This window comes from Choristoneura fumiferana, chromosome 7, assembly GCF_025370935.1.
Source record: "Choristoneura fumiferana chromosome 7, NRCan_CFum_1, whole genome shotgun sequence".
NCBI classification, from domain to species: domain Eukaryota; kingdom Metazoa; phylum Arthropoda; class Insecta; order Lepidoptera; family Tortricidae; genus Choristoneura; species Choristoneura fumiferana.
In genome coordinates, this window is record NC_133478.1 from 13,373,574 (window position 1) to 13,399,309 (window position 25,736).

The following is a 25,736-nucleotide window of genomic DNA, read 5'->3' on the forward strand; positions in this document are numbered from 1 at the left end:
TTTCATCATTAACATAATCATCATCCCAGCCGCAAAGCGTCCACTGTTGTACCTATATATAGGTAAGGCCTCCCCATAGACCTCCAGTTGCTTCGGTTGGAAGCGGCCAGCATTCACCGGGAACCCGCGGCTATAAACGGGCCTTTTTTATGGTGTGGAAAATGCGCCTTATGCGTCTAGCCCTGTAATAGAGCGTTGATAGGCCTCTACCTGGGTAGACCAACGACAATGCGAAACTTGTGGGCCACTGGTGGTTGCAGGTGGCAAGTTTAAGTTAAGCGTGGCGTTTTAATAGAGATGCCTTTGTTCAACACTGGATGTCTTACAGCTGATAATGATGATATTGATGATAATCAGATTAGCAATATTACGACGTTCCAACTACTTAATATCCGGCATAGATAATACTAAGGCTTATCGGAACCAAAGAACCTATATGTATGGAATGGAATCACGTTGCTCAAAAATTCGTACTACCGTAGGTACAGTCACCAGCACCAATATCTGACACAACAAGCGTGCATAAATATCTGATACGACTCTATTTCAGGGCCGGAAGGACGTGTCAGATATTTTTGCACGCTCCGCTGAGGCAGATATTAATGCTGGTGACTGCACTAATATTATAAATTCGAAAGTAACTCTGTCTGTCTGTTTTATCTTCACGCTTAAACCTCTCAACAGATTTAGATGGAATTTGATATGGAGATATTTTGAGACCCTGGTTAATATAGGATAGTTTTTATCCCGGAATATCGCAGCGGAATGTCTTGAATTGGTAAACAAATTCTAACCGGACGAAGTCGCGGGCAAAACTGTGGCTCGAATTGAATTTTCACCAATTCAGAATACTAATTAAAGCTGTAGATAAGTTTCATTTTTGTATTTTTCAAGTAGTAAGGTAGTATCATAGATAAACCATTAGAATAATTTACTAAATTCCCAATGGAATTCCCAAAAGTTATAGCGTGGTTTTTATCTACATTGTGTAAAGAACGATACTGTGCTGTATCTAGTCTTAGCGGTACGATTTTGGGATTTCATGAATAAGATAAGAATAAGAATAAGAATAATTTATTTTAGCAATAAAGTTACATAGTGCACAAAAAATTACAGAAATACACATTTGAATAAAATACAAATAAAATCATCTGACTTTTCGACGGCCTTCGCACTAGACTCTGGGTCTGTATCGCGAGTGCCAAATGAAGTTTTAAAAATACAAAATCCCTAAAAGTAATAAAAGTGAACTTACTTGAAGTGTGTGTATGATTGTGAGTGTGTACATATGTGTGCGTGTGTGTGTGTGTGTTTGTGTGTGGGTGTGTGTGTGATGTGTGTATGTATGTGTGTGTGTGGTGTTTGTGTGTGTTTTTTTTTTTTACAGGCGTTCAATTGCAGGCTTTAAGGAGATCTTCCGTATCTTGGTAATTCAGTTTAGCTAGATGTTCTTCTATAGCACTTTTTAGCTTGGCAGCAGATAAGTCTTTGGGGTTCTTGATTTTTTTGCAAATTTTGTTGTAAATGTTTACATGGGAGTAGGGAGGCAGATGTCTGGCGAAACTAGATTTGATTGATGGCAGAGGTATGCTATATACGCGGCGAGAGGAGAGGGTAGGAAAGTCATGTCTTACAATTACTTTCCGATGAGTAGTCACGGCTACTTTTGTAATGTATAATTGTCTGACCCTTAACACCTTACATTCCTTATACAGGTCATCAGTGGGAAACCTATAAGGCTTTCTGAGCATAACTTTTAATACAGCACGTTGAGCGATCTCTAAACTTTTTATATTGGATTTTACTATACCACCCCAAGCTGAAAGACAATACAGTAATGCCGATTGACAGAATGCCTTGTAAACCAATATTAAGATGTCTTTTGGTGCTGAATTTCGTAGTGACTTCATTAAAAATATAGCTTTTCTAATCTTTTTCGAAAGGCAAGAGACTTGTTCTTTAAATGAGAGGTGTCTATCAAATTGGATGCCTAAGTATTTAATAGTGTCAGTTTGATCTATTGGAGAACATTTACATGGGGTCTGCAAGGGTTGATCTGAATTTATAGACGAACATGTATGAATGGTAATTTTATGAGCTGTGCTGGGTCTTGTTGCGCGTGTTTTCTGGAAAGTTATGTATTTTGTTTTTTTATTATTTAATGTTAATAGATTTTTATTTAGCCAGGATGATATTTTAGCCATTCCTGTCTCTGCTATTTTGTATGCATCAGCCCAGGAGTCGCCATGGAAAAGAGCAACAGTATCATCTGCATAACAAATTAAATCAGCTCCGTCTAAAGGTACTTTTAGAATATCATTGATGTAGATTAAGAATAAGGTGGGGCCTAATATACTGCCTTGTGGCACTCCGTATTGCACTGGCAGATGTTCGCTTACAAAAGATCCTACCCTGACACAATGGCGACGATTAGTTAGGTAACTATGGAACCAGTTGTAAGAAATACCTCTTATACCCATTTTTTCTAGCTTTTGCATTAGTAAAGGAATCGACACAGTATCGAAGGCTTTAGCGAGGTCTAAAAATATTCCGATGCAATTTTTATTACTATCTAAGGAGTCTACAATTACTGATGTTAAAAGCGAAACAGCATCTTCGGTTGATTTCTTCTGCCTAAATCCGAATTGCGACTCAGAGATGAGGGAATGATGTTCAAGGAATTTTATTAAACGATTACTTACGATTTTTTCTAGTAGTTTTGAGAAAACACTTAGCAGTGTGATAGGCCTGTAATTGCATGGCAATGTTTTATCACCGTCTTTGTGGATAGGGGATATAACACCAAGTTTCCAATCGTTTGGAAATATGCCGCAAGCAAGACTTAGATTGAAAATGTGTGTTAAGGGTTCGACAATTGAAGGTTCAATTAATTTAATTAGTAGTGGCGAACACCCATCTAGGCCTGGCGCACTACCAACTTTGAGTTGCTTAATGTATCCTGTAACTTCAGCCACATCAGTGGGACCTAAGAAAAAAGAATGGACAGGGCCAGAATCAGATGTATATTCAGCTGCGAGTTCCGCTTCAGATTTATTTAGTTTAGTAAGTATCTCATCTGCTAATTTTTTACCAACACAAGAGAAATATTGGTTGCATTTATTAAGTGCGTCAATGGGATCCTTTTTGCTAATTAATTCAGAAGAGTGATTGTGCAGTTTCGAGATGTTACAAACTTTTTTTATGTTCTCCCATAGTTTCTTTGGGTTATTCAGGCTATCGGATAATTGTTTGGCTTCATAATTGCGTTTTAATCTTTGTGTCAAATTATTTAGAAAGTTTCGGTAACGCTTGTAAGTTACCTGCATAACTAGATCGGAGGGTTTTTTTTTAGCTTGAAGATGAAGTGAATCACGATTTCTCTGACATCTTAAAATACCTTGTGTGATCCACGGTTTAATATTAAATTTGGAACGGGCTACTATAATTTCTGAAGTACATCTAGTTATAGTGTTATTTATGATGTTAATAAAGTTATTTGCTGCCTCGTTTACATTTTCATTTTTTAGCACTGGAGACCAATCTGTCAATTTTATTTTTAGCATTATTTCACTGTGGTTTACAATAGTTTTGGTTCGCTTATGTGTATCTTCTTTAAAATGTGTGTATGGTAATCCTAGAATACATATGTCATGGTCAGTTATATCTGTGCGAGTTACTAATCCTATTCCAGAGGTACCGTTCCGTACAAAAATGTGGTCTAAACAAGCGTTACCCCTGGTCGGTTGAGTGATGGCAGGTAGTAATTTGTGTGCTGTCATGAGACAAATATATTCAGAACAGATCTCGCTACTACTAAGTGTATCTAGATTGATATCACCAGCCACAATTAACATTTTTCCAGTATTGAATTTACTAAGTGTACTATCCAGAGTTACTAGAAAATTATTGACTGCGTTAAAAGAAGGGGATCGGTAAATTCCCAATATTGTTATATCATTTCCTAAATTAATTTCTAGGCAATTACAGTCTTCGATAGGGGGTTCCGTAACTGAGACACTCCATTTGTTCCAAATGTAGGCTACGACTCCACCACTTTTGTTTATATATTTGTTTGTCCGATAACAGTTGTAGCCGGCAATTAGTGGTGGGTGCATTCCTTCACTTAACCAACACTCAGTTAGTATGATCGCGTCAAATGTAGTTTTTAATCGATTAAGTGCTATTTCAAAATCATCAAAGTTTTTGTGGATACTCCTTATATTAAAAGTAAGAATTTTGAACTTGTATAAGTTAGGATCACAGACAGCTTTTTTACATTTTTCCAGTGTCTCAAGCGTGTGACATCTGATTTGTAGTATTCTGTCAGCTTCGTCGAGATAATCCATTTAGGAATTTTATATTATGCAACTTGACTTGAGAGTAGAGTAGAAGTAACGCTTGAGACATTAAATACGCAGGATGAGAATTATGTCTGTGAATAGGAAGCCTTTTGGGAACATTATTGAAGGATGTGTGTGTTTTGTGATTGTGGATGTGTGATATTTGTTTTTGAGAATGTGATGTGAGTGTTTTGTGTTTGTAGGCGTGTAGAGTCTGTGTGTGAAAAAATGAGAAGATAAAACTACTTAAGAGTCTAAAATTGAGATCAGGTAGATTAATAACATTTCCAACTGTATACAGCTGAGAAAGAATCCATAATCCGTAAACTAAAGCACTAAGTTGAAGGAGGAGCGGAGGGTCCCACTTTCTGGTCCAGGTCGTCCGCAGATGAGATGCGTATGCCTGGCTTATTTTCGTTTTCGCGGACGTAGATGGCGCCGTTGCGGATCCAGCAGAATCGAAAGTTGTGTGCGGTGGCGCGAAGTCTGGCCTCACGAAACAACATCCGGTTTTCTTTTGATAGCCGCTCATTCACATACAGCTTCTGTACGGCACCGGACACGAGATTTTCTGAAGTAAGGTTACGCCTGGATTTCGCAGCCTTGATTATTTCGTCCCGTTTTTGTCGTCGCAACACCTTAACAATGATGGGGCGTGGCTTGTGTTCATTGGCCCGGTTAAGGGGAAGGTGTTTTGGCCGCTTGGGCCCAGCGCGGGTGACATCGTCCAGGTCAGTCTCTTGCAGTTGGACTCCGATAATCTGTGACGCCGTGAGTACTATATTAGTGAGGTTTTCAGTGTCACTTTCAGGAACACCAATAATTTCCAACTCGTTCCTCATTGAATGCTGTTCCTGGGCGCTGAGTTGTTGTCGTAGTTGGGTTACTGAATATTTAAGTGTGGCAATTTGTAAGTCTGCCTGTTCCAGTTTTGTAACAAATTGCAGGTGCTTGTCGGCCAGGGAGTCTGACAAAATTGATATTTGGTCTCTAAGTTCTTGGACTTCTTGTCTCAGTAGGCTAATTTCGGTGTTTTTCTCTTTCATATCACTTATGTCTAACCTGAGTTGACGAATTTCGGAGAGGACGTCTGGGATCTGGGTCTCGTCGTTAGACTTCCCCTTAACCTTAGAATTTTTGCTCATTTTTACGCGGATTATTATTAACTTAGCACTTAATTGTTCATTACACAGCCACTATGAGGATGTTAGGCGTGTTACCCAGAAACTTGAAAGTTAGTAAGTATGCGATAATTATAATTTCATTAATATTATTATTATTTTTGTTAAAAGGTAGGTATTAGTATGAAATTATTAAGTATTCAGCGCCAAACAATATAAAGCAGTTAGTCCAGCACCAAGTTATAGAATCAGATTGAGTGTTTTTTTTTTTTTAAAGAGATTATTATTTGTGTCGATCGAACGTAAACACAAAAGTTCATTCACAACTCAGCATGCGCGTGAAGCCGGGTGGAAGCGAGAGGGCAAGTACAGGGCGTGCAATCGAAGCGAGCGGCGGCAATTCCTGGAATCGGGCGAACGGGCTATCGGTGAGCTCGGCGCACGGAGCTGTATTGAGGCACTTTAAGAATTTGCAGATTTAGAAACTGTTTTGTAGAAAAAGCACTGAGTATATTGTGATTCTGCTAACACTGTTCGGTAATTAGGTCCACTAACTCCATTTAAATCACTTTTTCTAGAACTGAACACTACTTTAACACTGGTTAACGAATAAAAAACACGGAGCGTCCTGACTATGATGCTTACTGGACGGTTGCCGTGCGCCGAGCAATGTGGATCCTGTGGGAATATCGGGTTAAAAAGTAGCCCAGGTCCTGCTGTAATAGGTGTAGTGTTGATTATTAATGTTTTAATAACTTGTAAGTAGAATGTTTAGATTATTTTCAGCACCACATATCAACATAACTGCTGCTGACGGTATGTTATGTATGTATGAGTAAAAACACTTAAGTTACTGAGGATACCTAGTTCGAATCTTTCCAAAAGTGGTAATACTTTGCTACTCCCTACCTAGCTCTAATGGCTGATCGTAACTGTCATGCAATAATTAGGCAAGTCGCGACACAAATAAACTGTCTTTAACTTACTTATACCAATTCACACTCAAATCACGTATGGTCTATGGCTTTAAATGACAACCATGACCGTGACCGAGCAAAACCCAACTGCATTCTTATACCCAGTGCTTAATGGTCAAGTTATCGATGTGATTCCGATTTGTATGTACAGCGACAGATTGTGCCTGTGACCTACAGAACCTTGACTTGTAGGGTTCCGTGAAAGTCTGGAAAGCCGCGATCTGGAGCGTGGGTGAGCTATGTGCTTTATCGAACTGCTTTTTGTTCTGATTGAGAGCTGTTGTCAAGCAATGTGTTGAACGGTGAAATTAGTTGGCTACATTTTATGAGAAGAATAATTATTACTGGTATATTTTACAGCAGCGCGGGTTAATTATATCTTCGGTTGCAATATAACCTCTTAAGTGAAGAATATTTATGCTGTATTTTTTTCAGGATGTATTCAAGCGATTTGCTTCAAATGTTCTTTATATAGATTTGCATCGCCACCCAAAAAACTAAGACTACCTAGTTATCATATAAAAAAAGAAAAAGAAGACCAAATAAAAGACACATTTGTTTTGTGGTTGTGAAGTAGCGATTCATCTAGATTTTTTCTCAAAATAGACCATATATTGGCCTACTACTTGCCTAAATATCAAAAAACTTCAGTCAGTCAGTGCCAAATATCAGCAATAAAATAAATAAATATCAATCACGGGACAATTCACACCAATTGAACTAGTCCCAAAGTAAGCTTAGCAAAGCTTGTGTTATGGGTACTAAGCAACGGATAAATATAATTATATAGATAGATACATACTTAAATACATATTAAACACCAAAGACCCGAGAACAAACATTCGTATTTTTTATAAAAATATCTGCCCCGACACGGGAATCGAACCCGGGACCTCAAGATTCGTAGTCAGGCTCTCTAACCACTAGACCGTCTGGTCGTCGTCAGCAATGTCTATTCAAACGGTGTTTTTTCGATGTCGAGTATACAAACTCCTCTAATGATTGAGTTTTCTAATCAGTTTGTCGTATTTATGAGAAAAATGCTAATTACAACTTATAACAACAATACGACACTGAAAAACACCGATTTAATACAGAACTACACTATTTTAAGATTAGAACTACACTATTTTACTTTTAGCTAGTTATAATATTGTAGTTCATTGATATTATGGACTTCCACAAAATAACGTCTGAACAAATCATATCATAAGCAGTTATTTTTTCTGGTCTCATAAAATTATTTTCTGAAAAAAAAATGACACTGATCCGAATCCCAAAACAGCGCTAATGGACCGTAATTTGACGTCCCTAATAAGATAAGACCTATAATTATCACATGCCATCTCGTTAAGAAAAATGTACAGTAGATAACTGTCGGTTTCCTACCCGTTAAACGTCGATAAATCAACGTTTAATCAGTCCGAATATTTGGGCCGGTAACGGAATCGGGGAAATTAGTCAACAACTTGAAAAAACAACAACTTTTATTTAGTTGACGTACGTACGACTAAAACTGGCCGCGAATGATTAAAGAATGAGACGGAGCGAATAACAAAGAATATCGTTTTTAAAGTTCTAGTACATATAAATTTAGACCTATATATTTTTTATCTCGTAAGAATGGAAGTGAAATATGTCGTGAAGGAATGAAAAGTTAAAGTTAAAGCTATTACGAAATTCGAAATCCCTCTGACACTTATACTATTCAATGCGAGAGTGAGAGCAAAATTGCTAAAAGTGGCTCCGAAGCGGTAACGTTTCGTGTGCTCTACCTACCCCATTTGAGAATACAGGGTGATACAGGCGTGATGTTTGTGTGTGCGCGTGAGAGGGACGGTAAAATACGAACTTCGATTTTCGAATTTCGGAGTAGCCCCGCAGGCTCAAACAAACCCACGACCCTCTGCTTGAGAGGCCATTAGAGCAAACCACTAGGCTATTACGGCTAATTAAAGTCCATTCCATACCATCTCGGCCTATTCGTCTACGTCCAATTGCAAGGCAACCTCTCAGAATGAAAAGGCTTGGGCTTGCGGTTCCCATTCGGGGACCATGAGGCTAGAACTAGTTATGCGAGTAGAATCGAACTTTGCATTTAAAGCCATGGTCAGAGACATCCTGTATAATTTCAAATCTTAGCATAAAAAGAAGACACTATGGGGATGTGTGTACATCCCCTTACCATTATCACTCAGACCAACTCTCGTCTCTAGTAAACTTCATCGTTCCGGTAGCTGTCCCTTTACTAGGGCGTTGGTAGGTACTGTTATTTGACCGTGACCGTGCCAACGCCCGATCTCGCCGTGACGTCTGTTTACTCAGCGTTTGACCGACCATTCTGACCGACCAACTTAAGACCGTAAAATTCGTCATAACTTTACGTAACGACCCGTCAGGCCTAGCGTTATGATTGCATATTGACCTTAGATGCGTGAGAAGGCAGATGTGTCACTGAATACAAAACTAATTATAAATTATGTAATTAAATGAACACGTTTAAGCTCCTGGGAATTCTGAGATAGATAAACATCAGTGCGAATTAAAAAGGTAGCATTATTTGAAGAGCCACGATCCTTCTTTGGAATCCATTTAACTTTCAATTTGAAACTTTTGCGTTGACAATCACGAATCCTAGTTCTTGTGTTAAATATTTTTATTGTTGAAATCCCTTTTTCCCCCTTTAAAGCTTTTTAACATCATAGATAGGTACCTACGTAGTAAATAAAATGTGTTGTTTAGATTATACATTATTGTTTATATTAGGTATTATTTTGCTTTTCTGTTCTGATGAATGCTTATTATTATTAACCCCTGATGCAAAAAGGCGAGTTTGATGTGTCTGTCTGTCTGCGTGTCTGTCTGTGGCACCATAGCTCTTAAACGGGTGGACAGATTTGAATGCGGTTTTTTTAAATCAGTGTTTCTAGCGATGGTTCTTAGACATGTTTCATCAAAAATCGGTTTTGCCTTTTTTGAGATATTGAACTTTGAAGTGACAAAGTCAGGAGTTTTTCAACTTTATGTTGGTTAGGTTATTTTTGAATTGTACTTGTAATTGTTTCACTATACATATGTATACATAATGTGATTACGTCGTAATCTTGTCAGGCCCTAGATACTACGAAGTGCAAAATTCGAACTTCGTATCTTGCGGTCCCGCTAACACTTATATCTATTATTTAATACGTGACTGAGAGGGACGGTAGGTACAATACGAACTTCGATTTTCGAATTTCGTAGTAGCTCTGCAGAATATAAGAAATTTAGTAAGTACTTTAAGAACTGCTTGTATACCTACTATATTATCTGTAAATAAATTATATAAATAGACAAATTTAGTCATCTTGACATTATGTGTAGGCTAAAGCTCAATCAAACTAACATAGGCAAGTATTCACTATCATAAAACTCAAACCTGATCAACTGATCATAAGTAAGTTAACTCCTGAACCTACCGTAACATGCCTATCGCTTTACTACATCTAAGTAACTTATCTACTCTAAGTATCCCTTAAGTAGGTCGGCATTCCCGTTATAGACCATTGCACCGTGCGCTGGTCCAGGGAACCGCTTCCTTGATCTATGACTAGGGCTGTCCATTTATCTAAGTACGTAGGTAGGTATGTACTTATACTTTTTCAAACTTGTATCGGTTGAATAGCCCAGTGGTTAGAAAAGCTGACTGCGATAAGCTTGTGTTCCCGGGGCAGATATTTGTATGAAAAATACAAATGTTTGCTCTCGAGTCTTGTGGCTTAATATGTTTTATATAAATATGTTTAACCGTTGCCTACTCGTGGTACCCATAACACAAGCTTTAAAATAATAGATAAATATCAATAATAAATAGACCTGGATCTGGGTTCGATTCCCAGTGCTGGTCTTATTTTTCTGTTTTTTTTTGCATCTATATTTCAGTTTGTATTTTCAATTTAGGTTTTACGGGATGACCGTAAAAGTAAAAATTTGGAATCCGAATTTGAAACCTATCCAACGATACCCCACACTATAGGGTTGTATGAAAAAAAACTTACCCCCAATTTACGTCTATGGGAAGTACCCTAAAAAAATTTTTATTGTACCATTTTGTCGGCATAGTTTACATATACAATCGGTGCAAAATTACAGCTTTCTAGCATTGATAGTCCCTGAGCAAAGCCGCGGACGGACAGACAGACATCGCGAAACTCCGTTCCGTTTTTGCCATTTTGGCTCCGGAACCCTAAAAATAAGTTTTCTACTTGGTAGAGCTGGCAACCCTATATGTGTTGTTAGCTGACGGACGTGATTGGAATGTGATTACTGATCTGCGTCCTATATACTCGTACAGCTAACGGTTAGTGTTTGTAGGACTTTCACGGAAACTGGAAAAAGCCATGCTTTTGGGATTCCCAGCCTGGAGAATGGTAAGTGGAACCCTGATAGTGTCGCTACACATTTTAACCCCCGACGCAAAAAGAGGGGTGTTATAAGTTTGACCGCTATGTGCGTCTGCGTGTGTGTCTGTCTGTGGCACCGTAGCTCTTAAACGGGTGGACCGATTTAAATGCGTTTTTTTATTTGAAAGCAAGGATTTCTAGCGAGGGTTCTTAGACATGTTTCATCAAAATTGGTTCAGCCGTTTTTGAGATGTTGAACTTTGAAGTGACAAAGTCGGGGGGGGGTTCTAACTTTGTGTTGGTTAGGTTATTGAACAAAGTACCTACTAAACATTCTAAATTTACTCAGCCAACCATAAGCTCAGCTATAAGTGGCATTGCATCTCCAGACGGTTCGATTCCCACCGAGCTGCCTAAATTTGTAATCGACGTCAGTGATGATGAATATGGCAGTTTTACTCAGCGGTGTATCCCAAAACATAACATAACTCACACTTCTCCCACTCTGCCACTGCTACTATTTAAGTCTGCGTCGTGACCAACATGTCCCAGCCAAAACCCAAGGGAACAAACGGTCCCACGCCCTCCTATAGCCACGCCTTCACCATTGCCCTTTCGTCTGACCATTTATTTTACTTACCTCATCATCATCATCATCATCCCAGCCTATATACGTCCCACTGCTGGGCACAGGCCTCCTCTTAGAACAAGAGGGCTTGGGCCATAGTTCCCACGCGGGCCCAGTGCGGATTGGGAACTTAGCACGAACCATTGAATCGCTTCGCAGGTTTGTGCAAGTTTCCTCACGATGTTTTCCTTCACCGCAAAGCTCGTGGTAAATTTCAAATGTAATTCCGCACATGAATTTCGAAAAACTCAGAGGTGCGAGCCGGGTTCGAACCCACGACTCTCTGCTTGAGAGGCGATAGGTCAAACCACTAGGCCACCACGGCTTTTAATTACCTACTTTACTTAATTCATTAACATTAGGTTAGGTTTATATTGTACGGGTTAATGGAAAATCCTTCTAATATATTATCCCACTTATATAATAAATGCAGTGAACCGATTTAAATGAAATTCGGTATACAGATATTTTGAGTACCGGGGAAGGACATAGGATAGTTTTTATCCGGAAAACTTTATAGTTCCTGCGGATAGTGAAAACCGAATTGTACGCGGCGGAGTCGCGGGTAGCAGGCTAAATAGTTATACCGGGTGTGGCCTGTAATATGAGCAAATAATTAAAACATAGATCATACTCGTCATATTAACATTTGTTCAGCGACTTTTAAAATTAATTAGTTTTTTTTAATTTTTATTACACTTTTAAGTTTATTCGAAGAGGCAAGCAAAATGCTTGATGTTTGTAGCGTGACAGGCGACGTCAGTTGGGTTCTAGGATGGCGTACATTGATAGCAGTATTTAATTTGTATGAAAAAAGGAAAATTCAAAGAAAGTCGCTGAACTAATGTTGTTCAGTTTGACGAGGACGATCTATGTTTGAATTTTTTGCTCGTATTACAGAGCACACCCGGTATATAAATGCGAAATTTTATGTGCGTGCAAAATCTGGGCGGATTTCATGAAATATGGTACAAGAAAAAGAAATTTGAAAAAAAATAGAAATTTTGTAAGTATGTAGATAAGATATAGGGATTGGGGTAAAATATACCATATCACATCTCAGCCTTCATACGTCCCACTCATGGGCACAGGCCTCCTCTAATAATGAGAGTGGTGGAGGGGTTCCCACGGGCCCATAGTGCGGTTTGGGATCTTCACGCGCACCATCAAATTGCTTCGCAGGTTGTGTAAGTTTCCTCACGATGTTTTTCTTCATCATAAAGCTCAGAGAGAATTTGCGCAGAGTTGGAGTTGTGAAACGGGAATCGAAGCCACAATTCTCTATTTATATTTGCTCTGATTGACAAATGGTCACGCGAGCTAAGTACCTAAATACTAATATAGTTTAGTTACCACCAGCCCCGGCCTGGTAGCGTAGCGGTGACCGTTAATGTGCGAAAGTACAAGAAGGTGTCGTAAGGGACTGAGCGACGCGCGGGGCGGGTGCACGTGGCAGGCGTAAGCGATGATTGGCGCGCGCGACTGTCACATGCGCAGAATTTAACTCAGCTAACACTTCCGTGCCACCGGCTGTTATTAACATAAATCACTGTCAAAAAACAGTAAAACTTGAAGAAAATTAACATCATAAAAGATAACCATGGAGCATGCCGTTCGTAAGTAATAAAATAAACCAAGTTATTAAAATAAGTACAGTAATGGTTCGCAAATTGAGTTTCAGTGAACGTCCGAAAGGTCAGTCCCTGTTACATCATACAGGGTGTCCGTAAGTAGTACGACAAACTTAAGTGGAGAACTGGAGATAGGTGGACAAGTCATCTACCACATATAGAAAAGTGAGTGAGAGTTTTTGAGAAATTTTAATTTTTCAGATTATTTTAAAAATATATACCCGCACTTGAGTTGTGATATTTGGATTATAAAATATGAAAAATCATAATTTCCCGAAAACGCTGAGTCTTATACTAAAGCTATTTTTCTACAATATATTTATTTGGCACATGACTTGTCTACCTATCTTCCTCCTAAGTTTGTCGTACTAATCACGAGTTAGCCTCTATAACTACAAGGTGTCTCAAAGTGTGTATTTAGAGTAAGTCAAGTAGTTAAAAATTTTTTTTTTTGTTTTTTGTAATATCGCATCGTATCGTATCTCACGGTAAAAATCGTGTGTTAAAAAATGTATCCGGAATATTTAAGTACCTAGTTTGGTTTTAGTTTAACTGAATAGGTACGCTACCCTTTTTTTAGGATATTTTTATTGTAGTTGACAATTGCTTCCATATATTTCATTCCACTGCTGGACATAGGCCTCTTCCATTGCGCGCCACAAAACTCTGTCTTCACTCTTCAGCCCCTGGCATCCATCCGCTGCCAGCGACTCTCTTAAGGTCGTCCGTCCACCGTCCCTCAGGACGCCCTACGCTATGTATTCCCGTCTGTGGTCTCTTTTCGAGGACTCGTCTGCTCCACCATTCATCGGTCACTTCAGCGAACTAATTCTTTGAGCAACATCGGTGACTTTCGTTCTTTGTCGGATAATGTGATTTCGGATTTTATCCTTCAAATAAACCCCTGGCATTGCTCTCCCCATAGCACGCTGTGCGACCCTGAATTTGTGGATCCATTATATTTACAGATTATCAAAGTATACTCGTAGTAGAGAACGCCAATCTGTGTAAAATTGCTAACAACGCCGACTAAACTAAAGTTAGATTCGAAATATTTTTCTCCACCTTATCTTCGCATTTTTGTTAATATACACGACACGAGTTAAAATATGTTAGTAGACTACTGTCAACTTTGTTTAATTTTTTTTTACAAATATATTTTTTTAAATGTACCTACTGAGTACTGAGTTTCGCACAAATTTAAAAGCAAACGAAATAAAGTATACTTTTCCATATTTGTGGTTCATCTATTCGTGGATTACAACGCTACAGACAATCAGACATTGGCTTCAAATTTATAACACCCCTCCCTTTGCATCGGGGGTTAAAATAGTTACACTCGACAGATAACTACGAATAAAGATTCTACAGGGTCCCAATTTTCCCTTGTATCCCAATTATCCCGAAGCTATTTGTTTCCGTTGTAAAAAAGAGAGAGAGTATCGTTAACTAGTTGCTACTTTTTCTTGAATAGTTAATCATGATAATGATGGTTTGGTTTATTCATTAGTTTACAAATATAGTTCAAGCTTAGTAATGTTATAACAGTAAATTCATCAAATAATTATTTTGTGCATTCTAATTAAAACTCTTTGGTATGATATTTTAATTAATCTAAGTAATTTACCTAAGTTTCTTCTTAACTACTATGAGTCAGGAATACCAGGTTCTTCAATTCAATATTGCATGGTTATGAGTTTTACATAGATGATCTTTCCTACTACTTAATCATATTTGGTAAAAAAAAAGTTGTACACCCAAAATAGGTAGGTGGTTTATTCAGCAAACAAAATGATATCAGTAATTTTATTGTTGATACATACATGTTTGAACACATCGCATTGTTGTTTCTACATAGAGCAAAATCGCGTCTCTCTCGGGATATTTCGTTGCACAAAACATTCGGCCAAATGATAGGTAATACATTCTGCAAACACTTTTACGCGATTCTGTAACGTCTAGCGAATCACTATTAGCACATGTTACGTGGTTTGTAAACAACTACAGAATAGACTGTTAAACTTTCTTATTACTATTACGGAAGTTTCGCGGTCGCAAACTCACTTCATACTCATACAGACATAGGCAAGTGCAATCAACCTGAACTACATTGTTCAAGGTTCCATCCAGCTTAAGTTGACCCTCCGATCCCCTTGCAAACACGAACGGACCAGGTGTTCCAGGAGGATGATAGTATTCTCATGCAGACAAAGCAAGCTGGTCGGTTCGATGCACGAACAAGATAGTAAATAAATTGGATCGAGGGCTTTGTGGACTAGTATCGCTTGCGGGTTTGTTCGCAAGAGAGCCCTGACATAGTATTTTGTATTGTTCATTAGCATGTACTTGTCAATTTACCTACTTAGTTCCTGGATAGATGGAAAGGAGAATGTTATTTCTTGCCCAATATGTACCTAAGTGTAGAACAAGGAGCATTTTAAACATCGTCTCTACACTGAACAGTATAACCAAAATCCCGAGTACCTAGAGTTCCTTTCCACGAATAATCTAATATTGTAAATTATTTGATTAGATGAATATAAAAACACATATTTATATCTAAATATATATGAGATTTTTAATTAATTATTTTTAAAAGACAGTTGGGCTAGTGAACTAAAAAGAAAGGGTGTAAATAGTTCCTTTAAGAAACCGGTCGAATAGATCATCATTTCTGTTTTAACGATACTATTAAAATATTAAACTAATCCCGAAAGCAAATGATTTAACGAAACAGACAGCGTAGCGCTAAAATGTCATCCTAATAAAATAATCGTTGGATATTAAAATTCGAATCTTGTCTCGAATATCAAAAGGAATGCCCAAAATAATACTTACCGTTTTTTTGTCGGAATTACCTACCTTATTTTGACTACTGGTTTTGACGTCTGCGGTGACCTATCCACTCAATGACTTATTCATAAACACTTATGTTAACTTAACATTCATGTGTCTTTATCAATACATCTACTACTTCCCTGTATTTTATATTTCAGTTCTATATTATTTCTAATTTACTTCGATTAGTCAGCCAGATAGTTAAAAATTGTACGTAATATTTCTTTAGAATGACTTTTGCCAATTTTCTTGCGGCGGCACCTCAAAAAATTTGCAACTAGGGACAATTTTCGTGTCATAGCGGAACTCTTTTCCAATAGTTTTGTAGAATGGTCCAATTTTTTGGTCTCCCTGATTTAATTATGAGGTAAGATCAACATCTATCATGCATATGGGACCCTCTGGCTGAGGAACCTAGCACCCAAGAATTTTTAACCGATAAAGTATGAACTTTATTAACATTCGGAAAATAAATTGTTGAGAATTTCTTGCAATTATGAGGAGAACTTGTGCCCAGCGGTGTACTGTAAACTCATTATTATAAATAATTATACCTGCTAATAAAACTAACTGCAGTAATATAAGGCTGCTTCTTTTGTAAGTATGACTCACGCAAGTTAATGAATGGCTCAATCAGTAAACTGGGTATAAAAGGATAGAACTGTCATGCGGGATAAAAGCACGACGCGCCTATATGTACCTATGGCTTTTTAAGCTATGCCTAGGTATATATTATTTATAGAATTATCGAAATATATATTTTTCTGAGACTGGGTGAGATTGACCCCCTCAAAAAAGTGCCTCACGTAATTTATGGACGGCCCCAAAGAAATATACACGTTCATTTGTTTATTAGTTCAGGGCTATACAAGAACAAGCCTTTCGAACCCCAATGCAAAACAGGAACGTATTGTACAAGCAATGGGATACTAAATGGTTCATGTACCGACTAAAGAGTTCTCGAACTAGTGCAATGCCCTGATATACGCTCTGCTCATTAGTTAGCGAATAGGACACCGTTAGTCTGAGAGTGTATGCAAGATGCATTTCTAGTGAATGCAATCTGTAAAGGGCTGATAAATCTTAACAAGGCAGAATTGTAAACAAATGTTAAGTGCCTTTAAAGTATGTATGTGTGTATGTAAACTCTTTATTGTACGAAAGAAAAGAAACAAATTCAATTGTTCCTATATCCTGGTAGTTCCAGCGTGCGATAAACGCATCCTTCGCAGATGAAATCGTTGGCATCAGCTACTAAAAATGATAAATTAAAATGACATACATACCTTAGACTTTTGATTGTACGCAATTATATTAAAGTATCAATCAATGTTTGAAAGTCCTTAAATTCAGAGAAAATAGCTATTTTAGTTACAGTTTTTAGTCAGTAAATATTAACATCGCTCTATAAGTTGTTATGTGTTTCGTTTTTGTGTTTAACTTTGTTAGAAAATAAAAAGAATGTGTGAAATAAAAAAATAACATTTACAGAAACAATGTTTTATTAAGTAAAACCATGTTTATTTAATGTATCTAGAATGTTTCTGACGTAGATATTGTACGAGTAATTAAACTTGAGGTCTCATGCAAACGAACCCAACCCACCGACACACTGTATAATGTTAATTAGGAATTGTCTAGAATATAAATTAATCAACCTGCCTTCTTCAGACAAAATAAACACGAACTCTTCAAGCGATTACATAAAAGAATGTTGTAAGCAATTATTGAGACAAAAGAAGCCAAGAGAAGCCTTGTCCTTATAAAAGACATGCAAAGACATCTTCCATACTGTCGGAGTTAAAAACAAAATTGATCCTTACTATTTTGAAGTTAGGAGTGTTACTTGACAGCAGCCTGTTGTATAGTTAAGTGCATAAATGCAACCGAGCGCAACGAGCCTTTAAAAGAAAACATTTTTGCATTAGAATTAATATTAATGTGGTTTTGAGTTGCATGCTATAATTATAGTATAAGCCATGCAACGTTATAGATGATGTGTGTTCTACGACGCCTGTGTTAGATAATTGAGATAAAGGTCTTTAATTATTTAATCGTTAGTTTCCAGTTTTATAAACCCGGGATTAGGTGGTATTAACAACTCCATATTACTTCTTCCCGCAAAGAGAAGGTAAATTGACTCTACCTATTTTGATCACTGTTTATTTAAAACCAGGTTCCTGACAGAAACTGTATTTAAATTTACACAAAACTAGATTAACAAACTATAATACGACTTAATTATAAGTAGTTTCATTTTGTTTAAATATTTTTTATTCCTTTTCTACGTCTTACCTAGAGGCTCTAGAGCCTTAATTTTAATGTTACGAAGACTCATAACATCACGTTTTAAAGTTATTTGATTAAATAACAGAAACCTCTTCATTTTAAGTCATAAATCACGAAGTTCGTCTTCAAGTAGATACACTAATTTACTGATGTGCCAAAGGAAACTTTCTAAAATTGCGGAATTATTCATACAGGAAAATTTCGAAAACTTCCCACAATTTTGTATGGGGATTGAAACTTTCCGTTTCTTAAATTGAAATTTCCTATATTTCTTGTGAAAATTTCCAGAAATTACCGAGAACTTTTCCAACTTTTTGGAAACTTTCTGCAACTTGCACATCTGTACACTAATTAATCAGAATGTTAGGTTGAAAATTTGAAAGCGTGTCGACAGATAGCTGTTTTATATACCTACTGAATAATACACATCACGAATTCACGACTACGCTAATATAGCACCAAACTAAATTGAGCCTTCAAAAAATATGTTACATGGAACTTTTTAGATTATAGTATAGGTATTTGAAGAGTAAACTCTAGAACTGTAAAAGGTCCCTAGTTCAAGTAAATAATAATTAAATACATAAATATCACGGAACAGGGACACCAATCTACATTCTTAATTAAAGCAAAGCTTGTGTTATGGGTAACGGATAAACATACTTCAATACATATTTAAACACCCAAGGCTCGAGAACAAACATTCGTATCTATTATTCATACAAATATCGGCCCCTACTGGGGATCGAACCTGGGACCTCAAGCTTCGTAGTCAGGTTCTCTAAGACATGGGCTATCCAGACAATATAATTAATTTTAAAATTAATTTAATTTAATTTCTGTTTGATGAGATATCGCGCGTTCTTGAGTAAAAGGGTCTTGACTGACGAATGGACGGACAGACAGTCAGACGGACAACATAATGATACCTATATAGCTAAGGGTTACGTTTTTGCCAATCGACCCTAAAAATAACAATCATATTTGGTAACCGTAACTCTTTTCTCTATACAGGAAACTGATCCAATAAAGGTGTAACTAGACATACACTGATTTAGCATAAGGATTTACCAGTCTATTGTTCTTGTTTAGCCCTTGTAAAGTGCGATAGAGAAGCTAAGCACTTTCTGCCCTAACCTGTTTTAAATAACCATAGCAACCAACTCTAGTTGTTATTGTTAACATATTAAAATTCAAGATGTAATCTCGAAAGTGGACTGCATAGATTTGCATATTTAGACAACGTTCACGTAATATTTTGCAAGTGCGGCCGATGATCTGTTAAGAATTTAAATTGCTTTCAGATCAAGATGTTATCATAGTGTAACATAATAGAATTGGAAGCTGGTAAAATGACAGCTTTTTTGATTGTATCTGACGCCAGTGGGAAGTGACAATTTGGATAGTAGGCACTTAATCATGTCATGACCTTCCATTTGAAAGCTTAAAGTTAGTAAAGCATCGAATAACTTAGGTATTATTGCTGGATAATTTGGTTACTTAAGGTTTTAAGCTCTTGGTTATATAGCAGCTAGTTCTAATTTGTTATAGGCTATATAGGGTTCAGTGGCGTGCAGTGAGGGTAAACAGCACTCGCACGCACCCTCCCCCCCTCCCCATCAGCAACAGAATAGGCAACACTAGCTATTACCTAATGATATGAGCGATAGCATCTGGGAAGAGGTGTGTGTCTGTCTGTGGCACCGTAGCTCTTAAACGGGTGGACCGATTTGAATGAAAGCAGGTTTTCTAGCGATGGTTTTTAGACATGTTTTATCAACATCGGTTCATTCGTTTTTGAGATATTGGACTTTTAAGTGACAAAGTCGGGAGTTATTCCAATTTTTTTTGGTTAGGTTAGGTTATAAAATAATCTTTATTAAACTATAAAATATGGTTTTACGCATGTACACTCGTTCGAACCAATTGAATCGTGATCCACTGAAAAAGACATTTATCATGATACTTACTGTGAGAACGTTCTACGGTGGGTCGAATCAAATGGTTCGACTGCACGTAGGTCGTTTGTAATTACAGTATTGCTCAACTAAGTAAATATTCTATTGCAATCAGTGCCGAAAACGTTTTTCTCAGTGACCTATATTGTTTTTGACACAGCTCATCACCATTCATCTCCATTTGCCACGTTAATCACTGAACAAAGGACTGCGGTTTGCGACCTTACAAACAAAAATAACCTCGTTTTCACGCAAAATTACTAAAGCAGAAGTCAGCGCAATCTGTACATTAACATAAATATTGCACTGCCAACAGACGGACTCACAAATTGACTGAAGAGTAACTTAACTTGAGTTAAGTTACTATTTGAGTGACAACAAATGAAGCACGTTTTTGGACGCTACGTAATTTTACAGGCATGAAACTAAGTTGTAAAGTTCGTCTCGCACGATCCGATATATCTTAAGACAGTTTCGCAACATCAAACAATGTGCTGAAGCGTGTTACAACGTCGTACAATGGTCGGATACGTTGGACGTACAATATGCTGGTGTATTGGTACAAAGAAGACTCAGACTGGCCGGATCTTTGGCAAGAATTGCAGCTATTATCGGGCATTGATCTGATTACTAAACATTAACCCTATTGCATTGGCGTGTCCAATTAATTATAGAGTTAACACAGGTCCAGGGTCGATCCTTAGTATTTTGTTTGTGCGACAAGTGAAAAATCATGACGTTAAAGTGTAGTATTTGTGGAGATACGGGATTAAGTAGCGTGAGAAGGTTGATCGAATTGAGCAGGTGTTTTAGAATCTTAACCCGCACATAATGTACGTACTTATTTTCATTTATTTTTTCACTTGATCGGTGTGATTTTTTTATTTATAGTCATGCCATATTATAGCTTTCTGGTAGATACCAAGAATGTCTAAGCTAAGCCGCAGACAGACGGCCGGACATACATAATGTTTCGTTTTTGCCGTTTTTATTAAAACGTCGTATGCAGCTTATGCTGCTAGTCTGCAACCTACAGACACTACCTATTTTCGTTTTATCAAATACTGGCTGAACAGGAATACACTTTCGAAATTCGCTCACGCACGTTTAAAAATAAAAAAACAAATCAGTTTGACACGTTGAGTTTAAGTACCTAACCCAACCCCTATCAATTTAAGATAGGTACAGGGAAGCTACTACGAAATTCGAAAATCCAATTTCATATCGTACCGTCCCTCTTAATCTCGTATTAAATAATATAAGCGTCAGCGGCACGGCAAGATACGAATTTTGAATTTTGCACTTGGGCCTGGCCCACGACGAGGGGCACAATTCGAAATCTTCGATAAGCAAGTGTCTCCACTTTTACTATCTACTCTTTGCTTTTCAACTGTGAGGAACTTAAAACACTACGACGACGCTTACAATGTTCACTAGTCTACCCGTTTTTGCAATATGGATTGTTGATTGTGAAACTTTGATGTGTACCTTATTATCGTTTTGTAAACCGCAAACGTTACGATACGAGTTGTCATTTTTCTTCTAATGAAGGTGGTTTATGTTTATGGAGAATAAAATTGCTCAAGTTTTTGTAACTTCACTTTGTTGTGTTGTGTTTTTCAACGTCGAAAGTGAAATTCTTTGTAAGATATTGGTTGAAATTTATTCAGTAACTCTACATTTTTTCCTGCTACACTCTGTACAATTTAGTGTTACCTATATAATTAAACTGAAAATAAAACCAATAAGTGAGAGTCTAATTCTCGTAGAGAGAGTTACATTAATGATAATTTTTTTAAATGCGCTCTCTGTGTTTAAAACTACACATTACTTAAAGTTTTGCCTCTAATTTACAAGCGAAAAGCTATTTTATTTATACATTTACTTAAAACAATTATGACAGGACGATCAATTTTCGTCTATTTAAATAACTTTGAAGCACATCCATTAACTTTAAGGAACAGTTAATTCTACCAACACTAATATCCTTAAAATTCTTACATTCAATTAAATGGTAGGTTTACCTTTCTTTCAAAACAAAAACCTAATAAACCATCATTCCAATTCCAAATCCCAACGACATGATTAAAATATGAACCAATCAACTTTTTTAAAACCACAAGCTGCGAGGTATTTTTTGTGTAGGTACGGCCCGTGGAAAGATTATTAGAATGCCCGCGATGTTTCCTATTCCTGCAGCCTCGGAATACAAACTATAATCCATTACGATGTCTGCCGGAACGGAACGCGTTGCTGGCTGAATGGCTAATGGCCATCGTCTACAGAGTAATTTAAAAAATATTTTTATCTTAAAAACCGGCCAAGAGCGTGTTGGACACGCCCGAAATAGGGTTCCGTAGCCATTACGAAAAAATTAAGTAATATTTCGTATTTTATACGGAATCTTCCATAGTTTAGGTATAAACTTAAACTACTTATAATTCTCAAGCAAACTTAACCGTTATAGTTTTCCTTGAAAGTATGATATACTTACTACCATCCTGAATTTTTTTAAATTTTTTCTACCCACCGGTTTAGATTTTAGAGGGGGGAGGGACGCTCGATTTTAATGAAAATTTGCACTTTAAAGTTGAATATTTCGCAAACAAATCGCTGAATCAAAAAATCGTCTTTGCAAACCCCTAATGGTTTTAAAAGACCTATCCAACGATACCCCACACTACAGGGTTGGATGAGAAAAAAAAATCATCCCCAATTTACGTCTATGGGAGGTAGGTTTTTTTTTAGTTTTTTATTGTACCATTTTGTCGGCATGGTTCACATATAAATCCGTGCAAAATTACAGCTTTCTAGCATTGATAGTCCCTGAGCAAAACAGACATGGCGAAACTATAAGGGTTCCGTTTTTGCCATTTTGGCTCCGGAACCCTAAAAAGGAGGAGGTTATTAATAACCTACTCCTTTTTGAAGTCTGTTAAAAAGACTAGAATAATTGCAAATTTATCGCCTATCGCATCATGAATGTTTTGTGTACGCGGTTTGTTAGAAAAAGACTATTAAAGTGTTATGTACCTAATGTGTATTTTCTTCTATGTAACTAGCGACATTATAATTAGCGAGATTGCGAACAACCTTTACCATGAATTAATTTGGCCATTATTTTATGAAGTAAGTACCATATTCCCACCGGCATGCCCAATATTTACAAATAAGAACAACAAGACGAAAAATTTATGAAAAATGTAAGCGATCTTTGCTTCGGCTTTACATTCACTGTCTTAAAATATAAGAAGGCATATTTTTAGTAACTATCTGAAGAACCTACCAGTTGCAAGACCAAATAGGTCCTCTTTGAGCAACAATTTTTCACATACTGATCTTATATATTAAAGCCCTATTTTTATATGACGCAGTAGATCATATTTTATACTTTTTCCGCGTAGATTTACACTTCCATGTAATTAAGTGTAAGGTCCTCTATTTTCGACCTCCTTTGAAGACTGCCCTTGATGTTCAGTGAAAGCACAGTGCAAAAACTGTATCCAAGAGCCGCGTACTGAATGATAATCTTTGAACATTGCGGATGACCGATTTTAACATATCAGGTCACTAATAGGTGTCAATTTGACTGGCGTTGACAGGATATAAGTAAAGACTTTACCTGGACTGGTCTACAGATTAAGCATTAAACACGTTCTATGGCATGTAAAATGTTTCAATTACAAGTTATTGATCTCTTGATGAATCCCACGAGAAAATTAAAAATCTCTTTGTGGTGAAAGCTAGGAGACTGCGTCTTTGTCTCGTATATGTCCTTGAAAGTTGCACTTTGTCCATTGTCGGGGGATACTAATGCAAGGACAGGATATTTAGCAAAGTTGACAAACGCTGACATTATCATTTCAAAGTTCAATTTCTCAAAAACAGCTTAACCGTGTTTAATGAAACATAGCTAAAAACCACCGCTTTCACGTAAAAAAAACGCACCGAACTCGCTCCATCCGTTTGAAAACTGGGTCATGGGCGAGTTTCAACCGTCTCATTTCTCTGGATAGGTCCCTCTCCCTACTTTTCTGTAAAAATGGCCCAAGATTCTGATAGAGTTTTTTTTAGTTATTTGGTAGAAATACAGGAACTAAAAAAACCATCAAAATCTACAGCCAATTCGTTAAGAGCGTGCAAACAAAAAGTTGGGCATTCAGTGATTTTGAGGTTTTTAAAATGCCTTATTAATGTCTAAATGTTTTTTTCAAGAACGAATGTATCGAATGGATAAACTCTTACTCTGATGCATAACTGTAATTTCAATTTATTTTCATCAGCGATTTTTTTTACCAAATTATTTCGTTGGTGAGGTTTTACAAAAATACGCGTCAGAGCTGACTTTCATGCGAAATAATGCCAATTTGACCAGGGGAATGAGACGGTTGAACCGCTCGAAAACCCAACTACGATGCCACAGAAAGACAGATATTGCCGTCAAACTTATAACACCCCTTTTTTAGCGTCAGGGGCCAGGGGTAAAAAGTTTGATTTAAGTACAAATGAAATAGTCAACAAAAACTCATTTTTCTTGGAAGATCTCGCGTCCGCTCCCACGACACTCTAATGCATTAGGTACCTTTAAAGCCTATTATTACTGTACATAAAAAAGACGGCGCTCATTTCCCCACCTAAAGTGTTATAAAATACATTGTTACATAATAGACATTCTGGAATCTGCGCACGGGCTTACCGGAGGATAGAATATCGGACACAAAACATGTGAATACAGCAGGTCTGCTCTGTACAAAAAAAAACTTGCTGTTTTTGTTACCACTGACTTTAATTTGACATCTTGATTCTGGTAAACTATTTTGGCACTCCTTGCAGGTTACAGTCGTTAATTCTAACACCCAATACTTAACAGCGTCTTCACGGTTGTTCCAACTTGGAGCGTAAACCTGACGGTGTAATTACCTATCAATATTAAAAAAATAACTTTCTGCTAAGATTCTTACGCCGCGTTCTTCTTGGCAATGGTAGTATTTTCCGAAAGCGCTGGTGTAGTATAAAAAGTGACATGTAAAAGAGCCATTTGTGACTTACTTGCAGAATTTAGCAGAGAAGGAAGACAAATTAGTGTAGTTCGAACTTATTGGCACATGGGGTATTTCAATTTGGCAACTCGTCCGCATTCCCTAGTGATTCAGATGTCTAATGGGTGATAGTGCTCACTTGCTTGTTTGCGACTCTATTTATTTAATTGTTCACTCAAAAGTTCTAATCCTAATTCCTTTGGTAAGAATAAAAACCCCTCCCCTTGTTCCTTATCGGAACGACGAAACTATCAGCAGAGCTCGACTACAAAGTTTTACGAAGCGTATTTTCAACCGTAGGTACCTATACAAATATATTATCAAATCGAGATTCGAAAACGATTGAGCACATACACCCTTATAGTTTCGCCATGTCTGTCTGTCTGTCTGTCCGTTCGCGGCTTTGCTCAGAGACTATAAATACTAGAAAGCTGTAATTTTGCACGGATATATAAATAAACTATGCCGACAAAACGGTACAGCTGAAAATTAAAAAAAAAAAATTTTTTACGGTACCTCCCATAGAGGTAAAG

At 37.2% G+C, this 25,736-nt stretch overlaps 2 protein-coding genes across 2 annotated transcripts in view; both read right to left on the reverse strand.

Moving 5' to 3' along the window:
• The window catches only part of cyr (cypher), a 66,419-nt gene that overhangs the window by 37,778 nt on the left and 2,905 nt on the right, over window positions 1-25,736 (reverse strand). The gene's annotated exons all lie outside the window — the stretch shown is intronic.
• LOC141429937 (uncharacterized) lies at window positions 4,676-5,485 on the reverse strand. Its single transcript, XM_074090492.1, has one exon. It carries the CDS (start codon window positions 5,483-5,485, stop codon window positions 4,676-4,678), a length of 810 nt encoding a protein of 269 aa, XP_073946593.1.